The following is a 19386-nucleotide window of genomic DNA, read 5'->3' on the forward strand; positions in this document are numbered from 1 at the left end:
TCCCCCAAGAGGGACACACCCCATGTGCAGAGTGTACACTCTCTCCCCAGAGGGACACACCCCATGTGCAGAGTGTACACTCTCTCCCCAGAGGGACACACCCCATGTACAGAGTGTACACTCTCCCCCCAGAGGGACACACCCCATGTGCAGAGTGTACACTCTCTCCCCAGAGGGACACACCCCATGTACAGAGTGTACACTCTCTCCCCAGAGGGACACACCCCATGTACAGAGTGTACACTCTCCCCCCAGAGGGACACACCCCATGTACAGAGTGTACACTCTCTCCCCAGAGGGACACACCCCATGTGCAGAGTGTACACTCTCTCCCCAGAGGGACACACCCCATGTACAGAGTGTACACTCTCTCCCCAGAGGGACACACCCCATGTGCAGAGTGTACACTCTCTCCCCAGAGGGACACACCCCATGTACAGAGTGTACACTCTCCCCCAAGAGGGACACACCCCATGTACAGAGTGTACACTCTCCCCTCATTGGGACACACCCCATGTACAGAGTGTACACTCTCTCCCCATTGGGACACACCCCATGTACAGAGTGTACACTCTCTCCCCAGAGGGACACACCCCATGTACAGAGTGTACACTCTCTCCCCAGAGGGACACACCCCATGTACAGAGTGTACACTGTCTCCCCATTGGGACACACCCCATGTACAGAGTGTACACTGTTTCTCTAATGGGACACACCCCATGTACAGAGTGTACACTGTCACCCTATTGGGACACACCCCATGTACACAGTGTACACTCTCTCCCCAGAGGGACACACCCCATGTGCAGAGTGTACACTCTCTCCCCAGAGGGACACACCCCATGTGCAGAGTGTACACTCTCTCCCCAGAGGGACACACCCCATGTACAGAGTGTACACTCTCCTCCAAGAGGGACACACCCCATGTACAGAGTGTACACTCTCCCCTCATTGGGACACACCCCATGTACAGAGTGTACACTGTCACCCTATTGGGACACACCCCATGTACAGAGTGTACACTCTCTCCCCAGAGGGACACACCCCATGTACAGAGTGTACACTGTCACCCTATTGGGACACACCCCATGTACAGAGTGTATACTGTCGCCCTATTGGGACACACCCCATGTACAGAGTGTACACTGTCTCCCCATTGGGACACACTCCATGTACAGAGTGTACACTCTCCCCCCAGAGGGACACACCCCATGTACAGAGTGTACACTCTCTCCCCAGAGGGACACACCCCATTTACAGAGTGTACACTCTCTCCCCCAAGAGGGACACACCCCATGTGCAGAGTGTACACTCTCTCCCCAGAGGGACACACCCCATGTGCAGAGTGTACACTCTCTCCCCAGAGGGACACACCCCATGTACAGAGTGTACACTCTCTCCCCAGAGGGACACACCCCATGTGCAGAGTGCACACTCTCTCCCCAGAGGGACACACCCCATGTGCAGAGTGTACACTCTCTCCCCAGAGGGACACACCCCATGTACAGAGTGTGCACTCTCTCCCCAGAGGGACACACCCCATGTACAGAGTGTACACTCTCTCCCCAGAGGGACACACCCCACGTACAGAGTGTACACTCTCTCCCCAGAGGGACACACCCCATGTGCAGAGTGTACACTCTCTCCCCAGAGGGACACACCCCATGTACAGAGTGTACACTCTCTCCCCAGAGGGACACACCCCATGTGCAGAGTGTACACTCTCTCCCCAGAGGGACACACCCCATGTACAGAGTGTACACTCTCCCCCAAGAGGGACACACCCCATGTACAGAGTGTACACTCTCCCCTCATTGGGACACACCCCATGTACAGAGTGTACCCTGTCACCCTATTGGGACACACCCCATGTACAGAGTGTATACTGTCGCCCTATTGGGACACACCCCATGTACAGAGTGTACACTGTCACCCTATTGGGACACACCCCATGTACAGAGTGTATACTGTCGCCCAATTGGGACACACCCCATGTACAGAGTGTACACTGTCTCCCCATTGGGACACACTCCATGTACAGAGTGTACACTCTCCCCCCAGAGGGACACACCCCATGTGCAGAGTGTACACTCTCTCCCCAGAGGGACACACCCCATGTGCAGAGTGTACACTCTCCCCCCAGAGGGACACACCCCATTTACAGAGTGTACACTCTCTCCCCCAAGAGGGACACACCCCATGTGCAGAGTGTACACTCTCTCCCCAGAGGGACACACCCCATGTGCAGAGTGTACACTCTCTCCCCAGAGGGACACACCCCATGTACAGAGTGTACACTCTCTCCCCAGAGGGACACACCCCATGTGCAGAGTGCACACTCTCTCCCCAGAGGGACACACCCCATGTGCAGAGTGTACACTCTCTCCCCAGAGGGACACACCCCATGTACAGAGTGTGCACTCTCTCCCCAGAGGGACACACCCCATGTACAGAGTGTACACTCTCTCCCCAGAGGGACACACCCCACGTACAGAGTGTACACTCTCTCCCCAGAGGGACACACCCCATGTGCAGAGTGTACACTCTCTCCCCAGAGGGACACACCCCATGTACAGAGTGTACACTCTCTCCCCAGAGGGACACACCCCATGTGCAGAGTGTACACTCTCTCCCCAGAGGGACACACCCCATGTACAGAGTGTACACTCTCCCCCAAGAGGGACACACCCCATGTACAGAGTGTACACTCTCCCCTCATTGGGACACACCCCATGTACAGAGTGTACACTCTCTCCCCATTGGGACACACCCCATGTACACAGTGTACACTCTCTCCCCAGAGGGACACACCCCATGTACAGAGTGTACACTGTCTCCCCATTGGGACACACCCCATGTACAGAGTGTACACTCTCCCCTCATTGGGACACACCCCATGTACAGAGTGTACACTGTTTCTCTAATGGGACACACCCCATGTACAGAGTGTACACTGTCACCCTATTGGGACACACCCCATGTACACAGTGTACACTGTTTCTCTACTGGGACACACCCCATGTACAGAGTGTACACTGTCACCCTATTGGGACACACCCCATGTACAGAGTGTACACTGTCACCCTATTGGGACACACCCCATGTACAGAGTGTACACTGTCACCCTATTGGGACACACCCCATGTACAGAGTGTATACTGTCGCCCTATTGGGACACACCCCATGTACAGAGTGTACACTGTCGCCCTATTGGGACACACTCCATGTACAGAGTGTACACTGTCTCCCTATTGGGACACACTCCATGTACAGAGTGTACACTGTCACCCTATTGGGACACACCCCATGTACAGAGTGTACACTGTCTCCCCATTGGGACACACCCCATGTACAGAGTGTACACTGTCTCCCCATTGGGACACACCCCATGTACAGAGTGTACACTGTCTCCCCATTGGGACACACCCCATGTACAGAGTGTACACTGTCTCCCCATTGGGACACACCCCATGTACAGAGTGTACACTGTCGCCCTATTGGGACACACTCCATGTACAGAGTGTACACTGTCACCCTATTGGGACACACCCCATGTACAGAGTGTGCACTGTCACCCTATTGGGACACACCCCATGTACAGAGTGTACACTGTCTCCCCATTGGGACACACCCCATGTATAGAGTGTACACTGTCACCCTATTGGGACACACTCCATGTACAGAGTGTACACTGTCACCCTATTGGGACACACCCCATGTACAGAGTGTACACTGTCACCCTATTGGGACACACCCCATGTACAGAGTGTACACTGTCACCCTATTGGGACACACCCCATGTACAGAGTGTACACTTTCTCCCCATTGGGACACCCTCCAGGCACTGGCTTGCAGGGTTATCTAAGGGGAGTATTGTTCACCTCCCTCCTTCGGGGAGCAGAATACAGAGTCCTTCCTACACCCACCTCACTGGTAACGAACCAAACCAAGGAAATAACGAGTGTATCGCTAAAGGAGATGTGGCGGCTATTATGTATCTGGATTATATAAAGTGCTCGATCGGGTCCCACGGAGGTAGCTCGTGGCACTAAAGGGAATGCGGAATAATGGGCAGGCAGTTAAAGGTCAGGGACAGAGAGCAGTGGTGCCTGGATGTTGTTTAGGCTGCAGGGGTGCACAGAGTGGTGCGCCCCAGGGTCAGTGTTGGCACCGAGGGTCTTCTCAATATCGAGGAATGATCTGCACTTGGGTATGGGGGGGCACAATATCAACATTTACAGACAGCACAAAGTAGGGCAGGTTTGAAGAGCAGGGTTAGAGGCTGCAGGTCAAAGATGGAGGAGAGCCTGGGTTGATGACAGATTGAATTTATTGCAGAGAAAGAGGATAAGATATTTATTGGGAGGAAACATACCTTAACTGGTGAAACTTTAAGAGCAGTAGTGGAGCAGGGAATTAGATCCACAGGTGAACAATGGGAGGGCAGGCTGGTAAAGCTACACAAAAGCACATGGGCTCCTAGATTTTACAAACAGAGGCTTGGAGCACAGAGAGGTGAGACTAAACCGATCCAAATCACTGGTAAGGGTGCAGTTCGAATAGTGTGCCCAGTTTTGGCCACATTATTTTAGGAAGGATGTCAAGGCCTTGGGAAGGGTGCAGAGGAGATTCAATGCGATGGTGTGAGGGATGAGAGGCTTCAGGCCAGAGACTCCAAGCAGCACCACAGTGAGGGGCCTTACCTGTCATACCAGTCCCGACACTCTCCGGACGGATATTTGGCAAGGTACGAGGTGAAGCGGAAGCAGGTGTGTGTAGACTGACACCAGGCACACTGGCTGGAATTGTTCAGACATTCCCGGCACGACGACTGCCTGTCAACACAAAGGGAAATCTGTCACCAATCCAACTGAACGAGCGACTCACAGCAACACAAGGGGGCAGCGGAGGATCAGGAACCAACACAACACCCTGAGCCCATGTCGACTTTCACCCCACCTTGTAACAGCACCGAGATTAACACTCGCCCCTTGGTGCGACCTTCCACCCCTTGCCAGCGGCGCGACCTTCCACCCCGGCCCGCGGCGCGACCTTCCACCCCGGGCCCGCGGCGCGACCTTCCACCCCGGGCCCGCGGCGCGACCTTCCACCCCGGCCCGCGGCGCGACCTTCCACCCCGGCCCGCGGCGCGACCTTCCACCCCGGGCCCGCGGCGCGACCTTCCACCCCGGGCCCGCGGCGCGACCTTCCACCCCGGCCCGCGGCGCGACCTTCCACCCCGGGCCCGCGGCGCGACCTTCCACCCCGGGCCCGCGGCGCGACCTTCCACCCCGGGCTCGCGGCGCGACCTTCCACCCCGGGCTCGCGGCGCGACCTTCCACCCCGGCCCGCGGCGCGACCTTCCACCCCGGCCCGCGGCGCGACCTTCCACCCCGGGCCCGCGGCGCGACCTTCCACCCCGGCCCGCGGCGCGACCTTCCACCCCGGCCCGCGGCGCGACCTTCCACCCCGGGCCCGCGGCGCGACCTTCCACCCCGGGCCCGCGGCGCGACCTTCCACCCCGGCCCGCGGCGCGACCTTCCACCCCGGGCCCGCGGCGCGACCTTCCACCCCGGGCCCGCGGCGCGACCTTCCACCCCGGGCCCGCGGCGCGACCTTCCACCCCGGCCCGCGGCGCGACCTTCCACCCCGGGCCCGCGGCGCGACCTTCCACCCCGGCCCGCAGCACGACCTTCCACCCCGGGCCCGCGGCGCGACCTTCCACCCCGGGCCCGCGGCGCGACCTTCCACCCCGGCCCGCGGCGCGACCTTCCACCCCGGGCCCGCGGCGTGACCTTCCACCCCGGGCCCGCGGCGCGACCTTCCACCCCGGGCTCGCGGCGCGACCTTCCACCCTGGCCCGCGGCGCGACCTTCCACCCCGGCCCGCGGCGCGACCTTCCACCCCGGGCCCGCGGCGCGACCTTCCACCCCGGCCCGCGGCGCGACCTTCCACCCCGGCCCGCGGCGCGACCTTCCACCCCGGGCCCGCGGCGCGACCTTCCACCCCGGGCCCGCGGCGCGACCTTCCACCCCGGCCCGCGGCGCGACCTTCCACCCCGGGCCCGCGGCGCGACCTTCCACCCCGGGCCCGCGGCGCGACCTTCCACCCCGGGCCCGCGGCGCGACCTTCCACCCCGGCCCGCGGCGCGACCTTCCACCCCGGCCCGCGGCGCGACCTTCCACCCCGGCCCGCGGCGCGACCTTCCACCCCGGGCCCGCGGCACGACCTTCCACCCCGGACCTGTCCACCCTGCTCCATTGGGCTGTATTTCGCTGTGTTATTTGTGCTGTGTTTCCAGTGCTGTTCCTTACTGGTGACAGGGTTTGGAGCAGCTGGCCGGGGAACGGATTCCACTGGACGACCTCCCTCGCCGGCTGCACTGGAAGTCTCCCTTCCTGTTAACGTTGATCTGCCACTCACAGTACGGGTCCTGGAAAGGGACAATACAAAGTGAGCAGATTGTTGGTGTTTGCAGGCTCCACAGTTACTCATTCCACTCAGTCAGATCTCACCGTGGTGCAGCAGTGACAGTCTGTGTACTCGCTGCACAACACACAGTCGGCAGGAGACAGGACGAGGTGCAGGCTCCTCCCGCACTGGCTGTCCATACCCGGCGTCCGCTGGTGGCAGCTACTGGTGTTTGAGCACCAGCCACAGCCCTGGTCTGCGAGGCAGGCCAGGCAAGAACGGTGGGAGTCGCAGTCCTCCGATCGCAAGGGCTCCAGGAAATGGAAGGAGATTTCCTGGAAGAAATAAAAAGAAATTGACAGTTTTACTCACAGGTGAAAAGTTTTAACAATCAGAGTCTGTTCTATAAACACACGGACACGCGTGCACACACACACACGGACACGCAGGCGCACACACAACACACGGACACGCAGGCGCACATTTGCCGGCACACACACACACACTCACAGGACACACACGGGCACGTAGGTACCCTGTCCCTCTCCGCCCACTCACACACCGTTCCCCTCCGGCCTCTGTGGCGGGGCAGGTGCCTGCAGTGATCCTGTACTCACTGATGTGTCGACAATGTTAGACCGTTCCCAGCTCAGCGTCATCTCGCTGGTCTGCCCATTCCCGGAGTTGTTCAGAGAGCCCTCCAGTCGGATGGCGTACTTGTTCCCACGCTCCAGGATCGGGAAAAGACGGTCCCCACTGTTTCTCTGCAGGAGTCGAGTCTCCTTCTCTGGTTGGCCAGCCCAGTGTCCAACCTCCTCCTGCACATCGGGAACAGCAGACGGAGACATTACACGGACAGCAGAAGGCGGTCCGACACGGCCCGGACCCTCCCCCGCCCCTCGCGGCCCGGGCCCTCCCCCGCCCCTCTGATAGGACTGGGCATGAACTGGGACCAGTGTTCACAAGCAATTAGAATAATAGAAAGGTTTCAGAACAGAAGGAGGCCATTCGGCCCATCGAGCCTGTGCTGGCTCTTTGTAAAAGCAATCCAGTCAGACCCATTCCCTGCTCTTTCCCTGTAGCGATGCAATCTTTTCTCTTCAAGTATTTATCCAATTCCTTTTTGAAAGCCACAATTGAATCTGCCTCCACCGCCTTTCAGGCAGCGCATTTAAGATTATAACAATTCGCTGAATAAAAAAGGTTTTCCTCATGTCGCCTTTGGTTCTTTTGCCAATCACCTTAAATCTGTGTCCTCTGGTTCTCGACCCTTCCACCAATGGGAACAGTTTCTCTTTATTTACTTTATCTAAACCCTTCATGATTTTGAACACCTCGATCAAATCTCCTCTCAACTTTCTCTGCTCTGAGGAGAACAACCCCAGCTTCTCCAGTCTCTCCACGTAACTGAAGTCCCTCATCCCTGGTACCATTCTAGTAAATCTCTTCTGCACCCTCTCTAAGGCCTTCACATCCTCCCTAAAGCGCTTTGCCCAGAATGGGACAATACTCCAGTCTTGGCCAAACTATCCCGACAGTGAGTGAAATGGCAGTTCACAGGGGCGGAGACTCGAGCTGTTCTCTGTCCAGATTCTGCCTCAGTTTTAAGATACCAGGCAAAAGTTGGAGTTGTGTCACTTACCATCTCCAAGCTGTTGGCGGTGCGACCAATCTTTGCCACAACGTACAAACGCTGCAGCTGCACCTTAACCACAACATTGTCTGAAGGTGTAGGAGAGTCAAAGAGAGGGTGGATAAAGCCCTGATACACCATCACCACATCCAGCTCCGTGTTCGGGTTCTGAATATACGACGGGTTCGTGTTAATCTCAACCTGTGGAGAGGAGAGGCAGAGGGTCAGTAAACCACTGGAGAAAGAGAGAGAGAGAGAGAGACGGGGGGGCGCGCGCGGGGCGGGGCCCGGGGAGAACGTCAGAGGGAGAGAGAGATGATGAGAGGGGGATCGTGAGCACGCTGCTGTGTACTCCCCATTGTGCAGAGTCAGCACCTTCAGGGGAGGGGGAGGGAGAGGGTCAGTAGTTTTGGAAGAGAACTCGTTGGAGGTGGAACAGAGATATCAGAGAGTCTCCCCACAGTCCCTGACCCAGCAGGGCTGCAGTCCCCGGTGGGACAGTGTACGTTTATATCGGTCCTTTCCCACCCGCTCACCTTATCTGGCTGCGAGTTGTTTCGAGGCTGCATGTACGTCACGAGGTGGAGCCCTGGCATGAAGTTTAACCTTTGACATTGCTCCAGCGAGGTGATAAAGGTGGTCTCGGAGCCCCACCAGCCGTAGATACCCGACACTGGCTCCACCTGGCACTTCACCTGGTCTGCAGGGAGATCAGAGGCACCAATTATACCAATCATCAGGCTCTGAGCTGCTGGGCACTGATAGCAGGGTCCCTCCGCTCTGCTCATGGGAACAGACATCAGTTTGCTCACTCGCGCACTGCTCCACGAAGAGGCCCCAGACCGGTTTGGTCACGATCTCTCTGTTCCATGAGTAGATCCCAGATCAGTTTGCTCACTCGTTCACTGCTCCATGAATAGATCTCAGTTCACTTTACTCACTAGATCACTGCTCCATGAAGAGATCCCAGATCAGTTTGCTCACTCCTCCACGAATAGATCCCAGATCAGTTGGGTCACTATCTCTGTTCTATTAAGAGACCCCAGATCTGTTTGCTCACTCGCTCACTCTTCAACGAAGAAATCCCAGATCAGTTTGGTCACTAGCTCACTATTCTATGAAGAGATCCCAGGTCAGTTTGGTGTCTCAGTCATTGTTCCATGAAGAGACCCCAGATCAGAATAACACCCTCTCAAGGTTTGAGCACCCCCCAGCACTGCCACTCCCAAAACAGACTGCTCCTTTGGCAGCCAGCCTGAGATGGCAGGTGGGGATCTGTGGGTTGGGGGAGGAATTTATCAGGTACCCGAGACCCTGTACGGTCAGACTGCAACCTGCAACCCTACCTCACCACCAGATAACAGCTGTGGAATAAGCCAGTGGAAACCAGTGCCCGCACCAGATTCAAGCAGTGGCATCGCCTTCCAAATGCTGTTCCACTGGGACAGGCTGCACCTGAACCCAGGCTGGGACCACGGTCCTAGCTGAAAGGATAAATGGGCTGTGGAACGGACAAGAGGGAGGAGCGTCCGGAGGAAATAATAACCTAAAGATAGCAAAAAAATGGAATATGAGCAAAGGTCAGAGTACAAAAAGAGATAAATATAAATACTCGGGGAACAGAAAAGATTATAGGAAACAATAATACCTGTTAAAACTAAAGCAGGGATGATTTAAAAAAAACATAAAATTGCTGGTAAAACGAGGGTCAGCAATCACCAGATTAAGAGACTGTTAACAAAAAGGAGAGTGCATGGAATTGGAGAGGGAATTGGTTAGGAGGTAGGAGACAGAGAGTGGGGATAATGGGTCTGTACTCACATTGTCAGGATGTGACTAGTGGCGTCCCCCAGGGATCTGTTCTGGGACCTCAGCTTTTCACTGTATTTATAAATGACTTGGATGAAGGAATAGAGAGCCCCATATCCGAGTTTACTGACGACACTGAGTTAGGAGGCACAGTAAATAGCGTTAATGGGAGCAGAAAGTTGCAAAGGGACATTGAGAGATTCAGTGAGTGGGTAAAACTGGGGCAGATGGAGTTCAATGTGGGGAAAGTGTGAGGTCATCCACTTTGGACCTAAGAAAGATAAATCAGAGTATTTTCTCAATGGTGAGAAACTCGAAACTGTGGATGAGCAGAGAGATTCAGGGGGTCCAAGCACAGAAATCACTAAAAACTGGCGGAGAGGTACAAAAAATAATTAAAAAGGCTGATGGGATGTTGGCCTTTATCTCGAGGGCTGGAATACAAAGGGGTGAAGTTGTGATCCAGCTGTACAGAGCTCTGGTTAGAGCCCATCTGGAGAACTGGGTTCAGTTCTGGGCTCTGCACCTCAGGAAGGAGATACTGGCCTTGGAGGGGGTGCAGTGCAGATTCACCAGAATGATACCGGGGCTAAAAGGGTTAAATTATGAGGACAGGTTGCACAGACTGGGCTTGTATTCCCTCGAGTGTAGAAGATTAAGGGGTGATCTAATTGAGGTGTTTAAGATGATTAAAGGATGTGATAGGGTAGATAGAGAGAAACTATTTCCTCTGGTTGGGGGAGTCCAGAACAAGGGGGAAAACCTTAAAATTAGAGCCAGGCCGTTCAGGGGTGATGTCAGGAAGCACTTCATCACACAAAGGGGAGTGGGAATCTGGAACTCTCTCCCCCAAAAAAGCTGTTGAGGCTGGGGGTCAATTGAAAATTTCAAAACTGAGATTGATCGATTTTTGTTGGGTGAGGGGATTAAAGGTTACGGAACCAAGGCGGGTAAATGGAGTTAAGATACAGATCAACCATGAACTAACTGAATGGTGGAACAGGCTCGAGGGGCTGAACGGCCTCCTCCTGCTCCTATGTTCCTCCAGCAGCTCTCTGATCCACGTCTCTGATATCAACCCAACAAACTGATGAACGAATAAAAAGCCATCATCAGATTTATAATAAAACTAACGGCAAATAAATCATTTTTCTTTTAATAATTCAGCATTTTACCGGCAAATGGGAGGCAGACGCCTGTCTGAACACACCATCCGAGTAAGCCTGGGGCGAGAGGGGGTGAAACACGGCTCAGTCCAAACACCAAACACGACTGGCAGTCTGTCAGGAGCCTCGCCAATCCCAGACAGCTCACGTGGGGACACTGTGGGAACAAGAGGCCGGCAGTGACTCAAACTCAGACAGTTCACCTCGTGTCTGAGCATCGCCGAACGGCTCGGCCGTTACCCCCACCCCCCCCAGAATCACACGTCCCCCCCCCCCCCCCCAGAATCACACGTCCCCCCGCCCCGTCCCCCCCCCCCCCGGAATCACACGTCCCCTCCCCCGCCCTGTCGCAGAGTCCCCTCCCCCACCCCCGAAATCACACGTCCCCTCCCCCGTCCCGGAATCACACGTCCCCTCCCCCCTCCCGTCGCACCGTCCCCTCCCCCCGCCCCGTCCCCGTCGCACCGTCCCCTCCCCCCGCCCCGTCCCCCGTCGCACCGTCCCCTCCCCCGTCCCGTCGCAGAGGCCCCTCCCCCTCCCCACACGGTCTCACCGTCCACCCCCCTCGAACGCACTCACCGTGCTGTGCGGCTGGTAGCTCTGGCACTCTGCCTGACACCACACACACTCGGGGTCCTTGGTACAAGCCTCCTCTGCCCCGTACAGTGAGCAGTAATCCAGGTGCACCTTCAACAGTCAGAGGGTAAAGGTCAGGATAACACCCTGTAACCGCAGGTAATGTAACACTGGCTGATACCAGACCCCGGCATCACCGTCACTCCCAGCACCGGCACCGCTCAGGTCAGCACTCAGTCACTTTGGTTGATTTTGGTGTAGGCGACACCAAACTTTCCTCAGACTGCCCCGTCAGGCGGGACGGCGTCTGACACGCTGCCCCATCAGGCGGGACGGCGTCTGACACGCTGACCCATCAGGCGGGACGGCGTCTGACACGCTGACCCATCAGGCGGGACGGCGTCTGACACGCTGCCCCATCAGGCGGGACGGCGTCTGACACGCTGCCCCATCAGGCGGGACGGCGTCTGACACGCTGCCCCATCAGGCGGGACGGCGTCTGACACGCTGCCCCATCAGACGGGACGGCGTCTGACACGCTGCCCCATCAGACGGGGACGGCGTCCGACACGCTGCCCCATCAGGCGGGACGGCGTCTGACACGCTGCCCCATCAGACGGGACGGCGTCTGACACGTTGGCCCATCAGACGGGACGGCGTCTGACACGCTGCCCCATCAGACGGGACGGCGTCTGACACGCTGCCCCATCAGACGGGACGGCGTCTGACACACTGCCCCATCAGACGGGACGGCGTCTGACACACTGCCCCAACCCCTTCCTCAATGGAGATAAGTGATATTACAATACATATGAAATTTGGAATCTATAAAAACAATAAGCAAGTAAATAACTTTGTCTGATCTTGAATTTTTTTTGTTCTCCTGCTGATTTCGCATGGACAGACAGTTTGGCTTTTAAATTTTAAACAGGAAGAGGCCCGTAGGCCCAAGGAGCCTGGCCTCCCTTCACAGGACAATCACACCTCCCGAACCCATCCCAGCAGTGTGATTCTCCCCGGTTATTTATCAATCTATGCTGACCTGTTGGTGATGTCTAACTGCTCACTGCTGCATTGTTTACCCTTTCAACTCGACATTTATTTTCTAGATTTCCTGCTCCCTTCACTCCCTCTGCCCTTGGAGGTGTTTCCATTTTCACCAACATATCCAGGTTAAAATATCGGAGTGTGTCCATGATAATGAACAGAGAACCTTTTTTTAAAAAGAACTATTTTAGCTACTGTTCTCTCCTGAGAATCCACATGATCTGGTCTCTGAAAGGCTGAAACCAACTCCACAGCTCCACAATAGACCGTACTCTAAGTTTCACATTAAACATTAACTATGGTGAGAATTACCACAGAAGAACATAAGAAATAGGAGCAGGAGTCGGCCACACCGCCCCTCGAGCCTGCTCCGCCATTCAATCAGATCATGGCTGATCTTCGACCTCAACTCCACTTTCCCGCCCAATCTCCATACCCCTTGATTCCTCGAGTCCAAAAATCTATCAATCTCAGACTTGAATATACTCAATGACTGAGCATCCACAGCCCTCTGGGGTAGAGAATTCCAAAGATTCACAACCCTCTGAGTGAAGAAATTCCTCCTCATCTCAGTCTTAAATGGCCGATCCCTTATCTTGAGACTATGCCCCCCAGTTCTGGACTCTCCAGCCAGGGGAAACAGCCTCTCAGCATCTAACCTGTCAAGCCCCCTCAGAATCTTATATGTTTCACTGAGATCACCTCTCATTCTTCCATACTCCAGAGAGTATAGGCCCATTCTACTCAATCTCTCCTCACAGGACAACCCTCTCATCCCAGGAATCAATCTAGTGAACCTTCACTGCACCCCCTCTAAGGCAAGTATATCCTTCCTTAGATAAGGAGATCAAAACTGTACACAGTACTCCAGGTGAGGTCTCACTAATGCCCTGAACAAATGTAGCAAGACTTCCTTATTCTTGCAAAAAAGGCCAACATGCCATTTGCCTTCCTAATTGCCCGCTGTACCTGTACGAGGACACCCAAATCCCTCTGAACACCAACATTTAATAGTTTCTCACCATTTAAAAAATATACTGTTTATCTATTTTTCCTATCAAAGTGAATAACCTCACATTTCCCCACATTAAACTCGATCTGCCACCTTCTTGCCCACTCACTTAACCTGTCTATATCCCTTTGCAGACTCTCTGTGTCCTCCTCATTTCCCACCTAACTTTGTATCGTCAGCAAACTTGGATACATTACACTCGGTCCCTTCATCTAAGTCATTAATTTAGATTGTAAATAGCTGGGCCCAAGCACTGATCCCTTGCGGGAACCCCACTAGTCACTGCCTGCCACCCCGATAAAGACCCATTTAGTCCTACTCTCTGTTTCCCACAATCACATGTGCTTTAATTTTGCACACTAACCACACCCCAATCCCATGAGCCCTTATCCTGTGTAACAACCTTTTATGTGGCACTTTATCGAATGCCTTTTGAAAATCCAAATATACAACACCCACTGGTTCCCCTTTATCTACCCTGCTAGTTGCACCCTCAAAAAACTTTAATAAGTTTGTCAAACACGATTTCCCTTTCATAAAACCATGTTGACTCTGCCTAATCATATTATGATTTTCTAAGTGCCTTGTTACCACTTCCTTAATTATGGATTCCAGCATTTTCCCGACAGCTGATGTCAGGCTAACTGGCCTGTTTGTTCCCTGTTTTCTCTCTCCCTTCTTTCTTGAATAACGGGGTTACATTTTCTACCTTCCAATCCGCTGGGACCGTTCCAGAATTTAGGGAATTTTGGAAGATCAAAATCAATGTATCCACTATCTCTGCAGCCACCTCTTTTAGAACCCTCGGATGCAGGCCATCAGGTCCAGGGGATTTGTCGGCTTTTAGTCCCATTAGTTTCTCCAGTACTTTTTCTTTACTGATAATAATTACTTTAAGTTCCTCACTCCCATTAGCCCCTTGGTTCCCCACTATTTCTGGTATGCTTTTTGTGTCTCCTACTGTGAAGACAGATACAAAATATTTGTTTAATGCATCTGCCATTTCCTGATTTCCCATTATAATTTCTCCTGTCTCAGCCTCTAAGGGACCAACGTTTACTTTTTCTACTCTCTTCCCTTTTACACACTTGTAGAAGCTCTTACAATCTGTTTTTTATATTTCTTGCTAGTTTACTTTCATATTCTATTTTCTCCCTTTTATCAATTTTTTGGTCATCCTTTGCTGGTTTCTGAAACTCTCCCAATCCTCAGGCTTACTACAACTCTTGGCAACATTATAGGCCTCTTCTTTTAATCTAATACTATCCTTAACTTCTTTAGTTAGCCACGGATGGATCACTTTTCCTGTGGAGCTTTTATTTCTCAATGGAATGAAAATTCATTGAGAATTTTGAAATATTTCTTCAAATGTTTACCACTGCCTACCTACTGTCATACCTCTTAATCTAATTTCCCAATCTACCTTAGCCAACTCGCCGCTCATTCCTATGTAACTGTCTTTATTTAAGTTTAAGAGGGAGGGAGAGGGGGGGGCGAGGGAGGGAGAGGGGGGGGGGGGCGAGGGAGGGAGGGGGGGGGGGGCGAGGGAGGGAGGGGGGGGGGCGAGGGAGGGAGGGGGGGGGGCGAGGGAGGGAGAGGGGGGGCGAGGGAGGGAGAGGGGGGGCGAGGGAGGAGGGGGGGGCGAGGGAGGGAGGGGGGGGCGAGGGAGGGAGTGGGGGGGGGGCGAGGAGGGAGAGGGGGGGCGAGGAGGGAGAGGGGGGCGAGGGAGGGAGAGGGGGGGCGAGGGAGGGGAGGGGCGAGGGAGGGAGGGGGCGAGGGAGGGGAGGGGGCGAGGGAGGGGAGGGGGCGAGGGAGGGGAGGGGGCGAGGGAGGGGAGGGGGCGAGGGAGGGGAGGGGGCGAGGGAGGGGAGGGGCGAGGGAGGGGAGGGGGCGAGGGAGGGAGAGGGGGGCGAGGGAGGGAGAGGGGGGCGAGGGGGGCGAGGGAGGGAGGAGGGGGCGAGGGAGGGGAGGGGGGCGAGGGAGGGGAGGGGGCGAGGGAGGGGAGGGGGCGAGGGAGGGGGAGGGGGCGAGGGAGGGGAGGGGGCGAGGGAGGGGAGGGGGCGAGGGAGGGGAGGGGGCGAGGGAGGGGAGGGGGCGAGGGAGGGGAGGGGGCGAGGGAGGGGAGGGGGCGAGGGGAGGGGAGGGGGCGAGGGAGGGAGGGGGGAGGGGAGGGGCGAGGGAGGGGAGGGGGCGAGGGAGGGGAGGGGGCGAGGGAGGGGAGGGGGCGAGGGAGGGGAGGGGGCGAGGGAGGGGAGGGGGAGGAGGGAGGGGAGGGGGCGAGGGAGGGGAGGGGGCGAGGGAGGGCACACTTGCGAAAGGATCCTTTCCTGTGAGATTACTGATTAACCCTGTCTCATTACACAATACAAGGTCTGAAATAGCCTGTTCCCTGGTTGGTTCTGTTGCTCTGGGAAACTCTCTCGAATGCATTCCATGAACTCGTTCACTGGACTATCTTTGCTCATTTGATTTGTCCAGTTTCCACGAAGATTGAAGTCCCCAACAATTATTGCATTACCTTTGTTCCAAGCTCCTATTATTTCATGATTAATACTCTGTCCGATAGTATAGCTACTATTAGGGGGCTTGTAAACCACTCCCACCAGTGTTTTCTGCCCCTTGTTAATTCTTATTTCCACCCAGACTGATTCTACTTCCTGATCTTCCGAGCTCAGATCCTTTCTCACCCCCTCCTTTTCCATTCTGCCTGTCTTTTCTAAACGTCAAGTACCCTGGAATATTTAGTTCCCAACCTTGGTCACTTTGCAACCACTGCTCTGTAATGGCTATCAGATCAAACCCATTTATCTCCATTTGTGTCACTAATTCCTCTATCTTGTTACGAATGCTCTGTGCATTCAGATAAAGAGCCTTTAATTTTAACTTTTTACCATTTTTCCCTGCTTTGATCTTATTCGCTGATGCTCTATTACCGTTAAACTCTCTGTCCCTCCTGCCACCCTCTGCTTATCTTTACCCAAATCACTGCACTGCTCTGTTGCCTTGTCTTTTCTCTTTAGATTTCTAAACTTCCCCTCATCCGACCCCTCGCCCCCCCCCACCTTTCTAGTTTAAAGCCCTATCTACAGCCCTAGTTATTCGATTCGCTAGGATACTGGTCCCAGCCCGGTTTAAGCAGAGCCCGTCCCATCAGAACAGCCCCCTCTTTCCCCAGTACTGGAGCCAGTGCCCCGTGAATCGAAACCCCTGTCTCCCACCCCACTCTTTTCTCCATCCATTTAACTCTCTGATCTGTTTGACCCTGTGCCAATTTGCATGTGGCTCAGGCAGTGATCCAGAGATTATTACCTCTGAGGTTCTGCTTATTAATTTGGTCCCCAGCTCCTCAAACTCCCTCAGCAGAACCTCATTTCTAGTCCTACCTCTGTCGTTGGTTCCTACGTGGACCATGAAAACTGGATCCTCCCCCTCACGCTCCAAGTTCTTCTCCAGCCGTGAGGAGATGTCCTTAACCCTGGCCCCGGGCAGGCAACACAGCCTTTGGGACTCTGGGTCACGGCTGCACAGAACAGTCTCTATCCCCCTGACTATACTATCCCCCACTACCACATTCCTTTCTACTCCCTCCACTTGAATGGCCTCCTGTACCACAATGCCGTGATCAGTTTGCCCATCCTCACTGCAGTCCTTGATCTCATCCATACAGGTAGCAAGTACCCCGTACCTGCTGGACAAGATCAAGGGCTGAGGCTCCTCCATCACTCGATCCTGGGCCCCCACACCTGCCTGACTCGCAGTCACACCCTCCTGTCCCTGACCACTGACCGAATCTAAACTACCAAGGGGTGTTGTCTGGTTTATCAAATTCTCTTCAGACAGTCACTCACTGAAAGCTCCGTAGAATGAGACAGCACAGGAGGCCATTCGGCCCGTCTTGCCTGTGCCGGCTCTTTGAAAGAGCTATCCAATTAGTCCCATTCCCCTTCCCTTTCCCCATAGCGCTGTAAATTTTGTCCTTCCCCAATTCCCCACTGAAAGTTATCTGCTTCCACCGCCCTTTCAGGCTGCGCGTTCCAGATCATAACAACTCGCTGCGTTTAAAAAAAAAACTCATCTCACCTCTGGCGTTTTTACCTTAAATCTGTGTCCTCTGGTTAACGACCCTTCTGCCACTGGAAATGGTTTCTCCTTATTTACTCCATAAAAACCCCTCTATTCAATCTCCCCTGAACCTTCTCTGTTCTGAGGAGAACAACCCCAGCTTCTCCAGTCTCTCCACATAACTGAAGTCCCTCATCCCTGGGACCATTCTAGTAAATCTCATCTGCACCCTCTCTAAGGCCTTGACATCCTTCCTAAAGTGCGGTGCCCAGAATTGAACACAATATTCCAGCTGAGGCCTAACCAGTGTTTTATAAAGGTTTATCATAACTTCCTTGCTTTTGTACTCTGTGCCTCTATTAATAAAGCCCAGGATCCCGTATGCTTTTTTAACAGCCTTCTCATCTTGCCCTGCCACCTTCAAAGATTTGTGTACATACACCCCCAGGTCTCTCTGTTCCTGCACCCCCTTTCAGTCGGTCTCCATCCAATGTCCAGTTTCCCTCTGGACTCCCTCATCTGTAACCTTTGCCCCTTTACTCAGAGCTCACTGGCTGTCCAACGCCAATTGTTGTTACAGGACAAAGAACGTCCACAAACGAGACAACCAGTACTTACATTTTGGACCAAAACCTGAGACACAAAAATTGGAACCTTGTAGGCCACGAGGTCACCTAAAGGTCGGCCGCTGTATCCCCCAGCAATCAGCAGGATGTTTCCATTCATTACTGTGGCAACATGGGAATAACGTCCTCGGAAAGATTTACTTTCCCGCCCTGAGAAAATATAAACAAGTGAAATTCAAACCTTAAGTATCTGGTGATACGTCACAGCCCATGGTGTACCTGCCCCGGGACAGTGCAGAGGGAGCTTTACTCTGTATCTAACCCGTGCTGTACCTGCCCCGGGACAGTGCAGAGGGAGCTTTACTCTGTATCTAACCCGTGCTGTACCTGCCCCGGGACAGTGCAGAGGGAGCTTTACTCTGTATCTAACCCGTGCTGTACCTACCCTGGGAGTGTTTGACGGGACAGTGTAGAGGGAGCTTTACTCTGTATCTAACCCGTGCTGTACCTACCCTGGGAGTGTTTGATGGGACAGTGTAGAGGGAGCTTTACTCTGTATCTAACCCCCTGTACCTACCCTGGGAGTGTTTGCTGGGACAGTGTAGAGGGAGCTTTACTCTGTATCTAACCCGTGCTGTACCTACCCTGGGAGTGTTTGCTGGGACAGTGTAGAGGGAGCTTTACTCTGTATCTAACCCGTGCTGTACCTACCCTGGGAGTGTTTGATGGGACAGTGTAGAGGGAGCTTTACTCTGTATCTAACCCCCTGTACCTGCTCTGGGAGTGTTTGATGGGACAGTGTCGAGGGAGCTTCACTCTGTATCTAACCCCCTGTACCTGCTCTGAGAGTGTTTGATGGGACAGTGTCGAGGGAGCTTCACTCTGTATCTAACCCTGTACCTGCCCTGGGAGTGTTTGATGGACAGTGTAGAGCGAGCTTTACTCTGTATCTAACCCTGTACCTGCCCTGGGAGTGTTTGATGGGACAGTGTAGAGGGAGCTTTACTCTGTATCTAACCCCCTGTACCTGCTCTGGGAGTGTTTGCTGGGACAGTGTAGAGGGAGCTTTACTCTGTATCTAACCCCCTGTACCTGCTCTGGGAG

The 19386-nt window shown here is 54.4% G+C and overlaps 1 protein-coding gene across 1 annotated transcript in view; it reads right to left on the reverse strand.

The window, feature by feature from the left end:
* The window catches only part of LOC137307589 (multiple epidermal growth factor-like domains protein 8), a 54040-nt gene that overhangs the window by 18450 nt on the left and 16204 nt on the right, over positions 1-19386 (reverse strand). Inside the window, exons 11-19 of the mRNA XM_067976878.1 lie at positions 18335-18492; positions 11599-11706; positions 11029-11176; positions 8581-8744; positions 8054-8245; positions 7029-7229; positions 6516-6746; positions 6315-6433; positions 4704-4835 (exon numbers count right to left, since the gene is read on the reverse strand). Of these exons, the coding sequence (XP_067832979.1) occupies positions 4704-4835; positions 6315-6433; positions 6516-6746; positions 7029-7229; positions 8054-8245; positions 8581-8744; positions 11029-11176; positions 11599-11706; positions 18335-18492 (1453 nt within the window). The remainder of the gene's footprint in view (positions 1-4703; positions 4836-6314; positions 6434-6515; positions 6747-7028; positions 7230-8053; positions 8246-8580; positions 8745-11028; positions 11177-11598; positions 11707-18334; positions 18493-19386) is intronic.

The sequence above is a fragment of the Heptranchias perlo genome, unplaced genomic scaffold (genome assembly GCF_035084215.1).
Source record: "Heptranchias perlo isolate sHepPer1 unplaced genomic scaffold, sHepPer1.hap1 HAP1_SCAFFOLD_1058, whole genome shotgun sequence".
Taxonomy (NCBI): Eukaryota; Metazoa; Chordata; class Chondrichthyes; order Hexanchiformes; family Hexanchidae; genus Heptranchias; species Heptranchias perlo.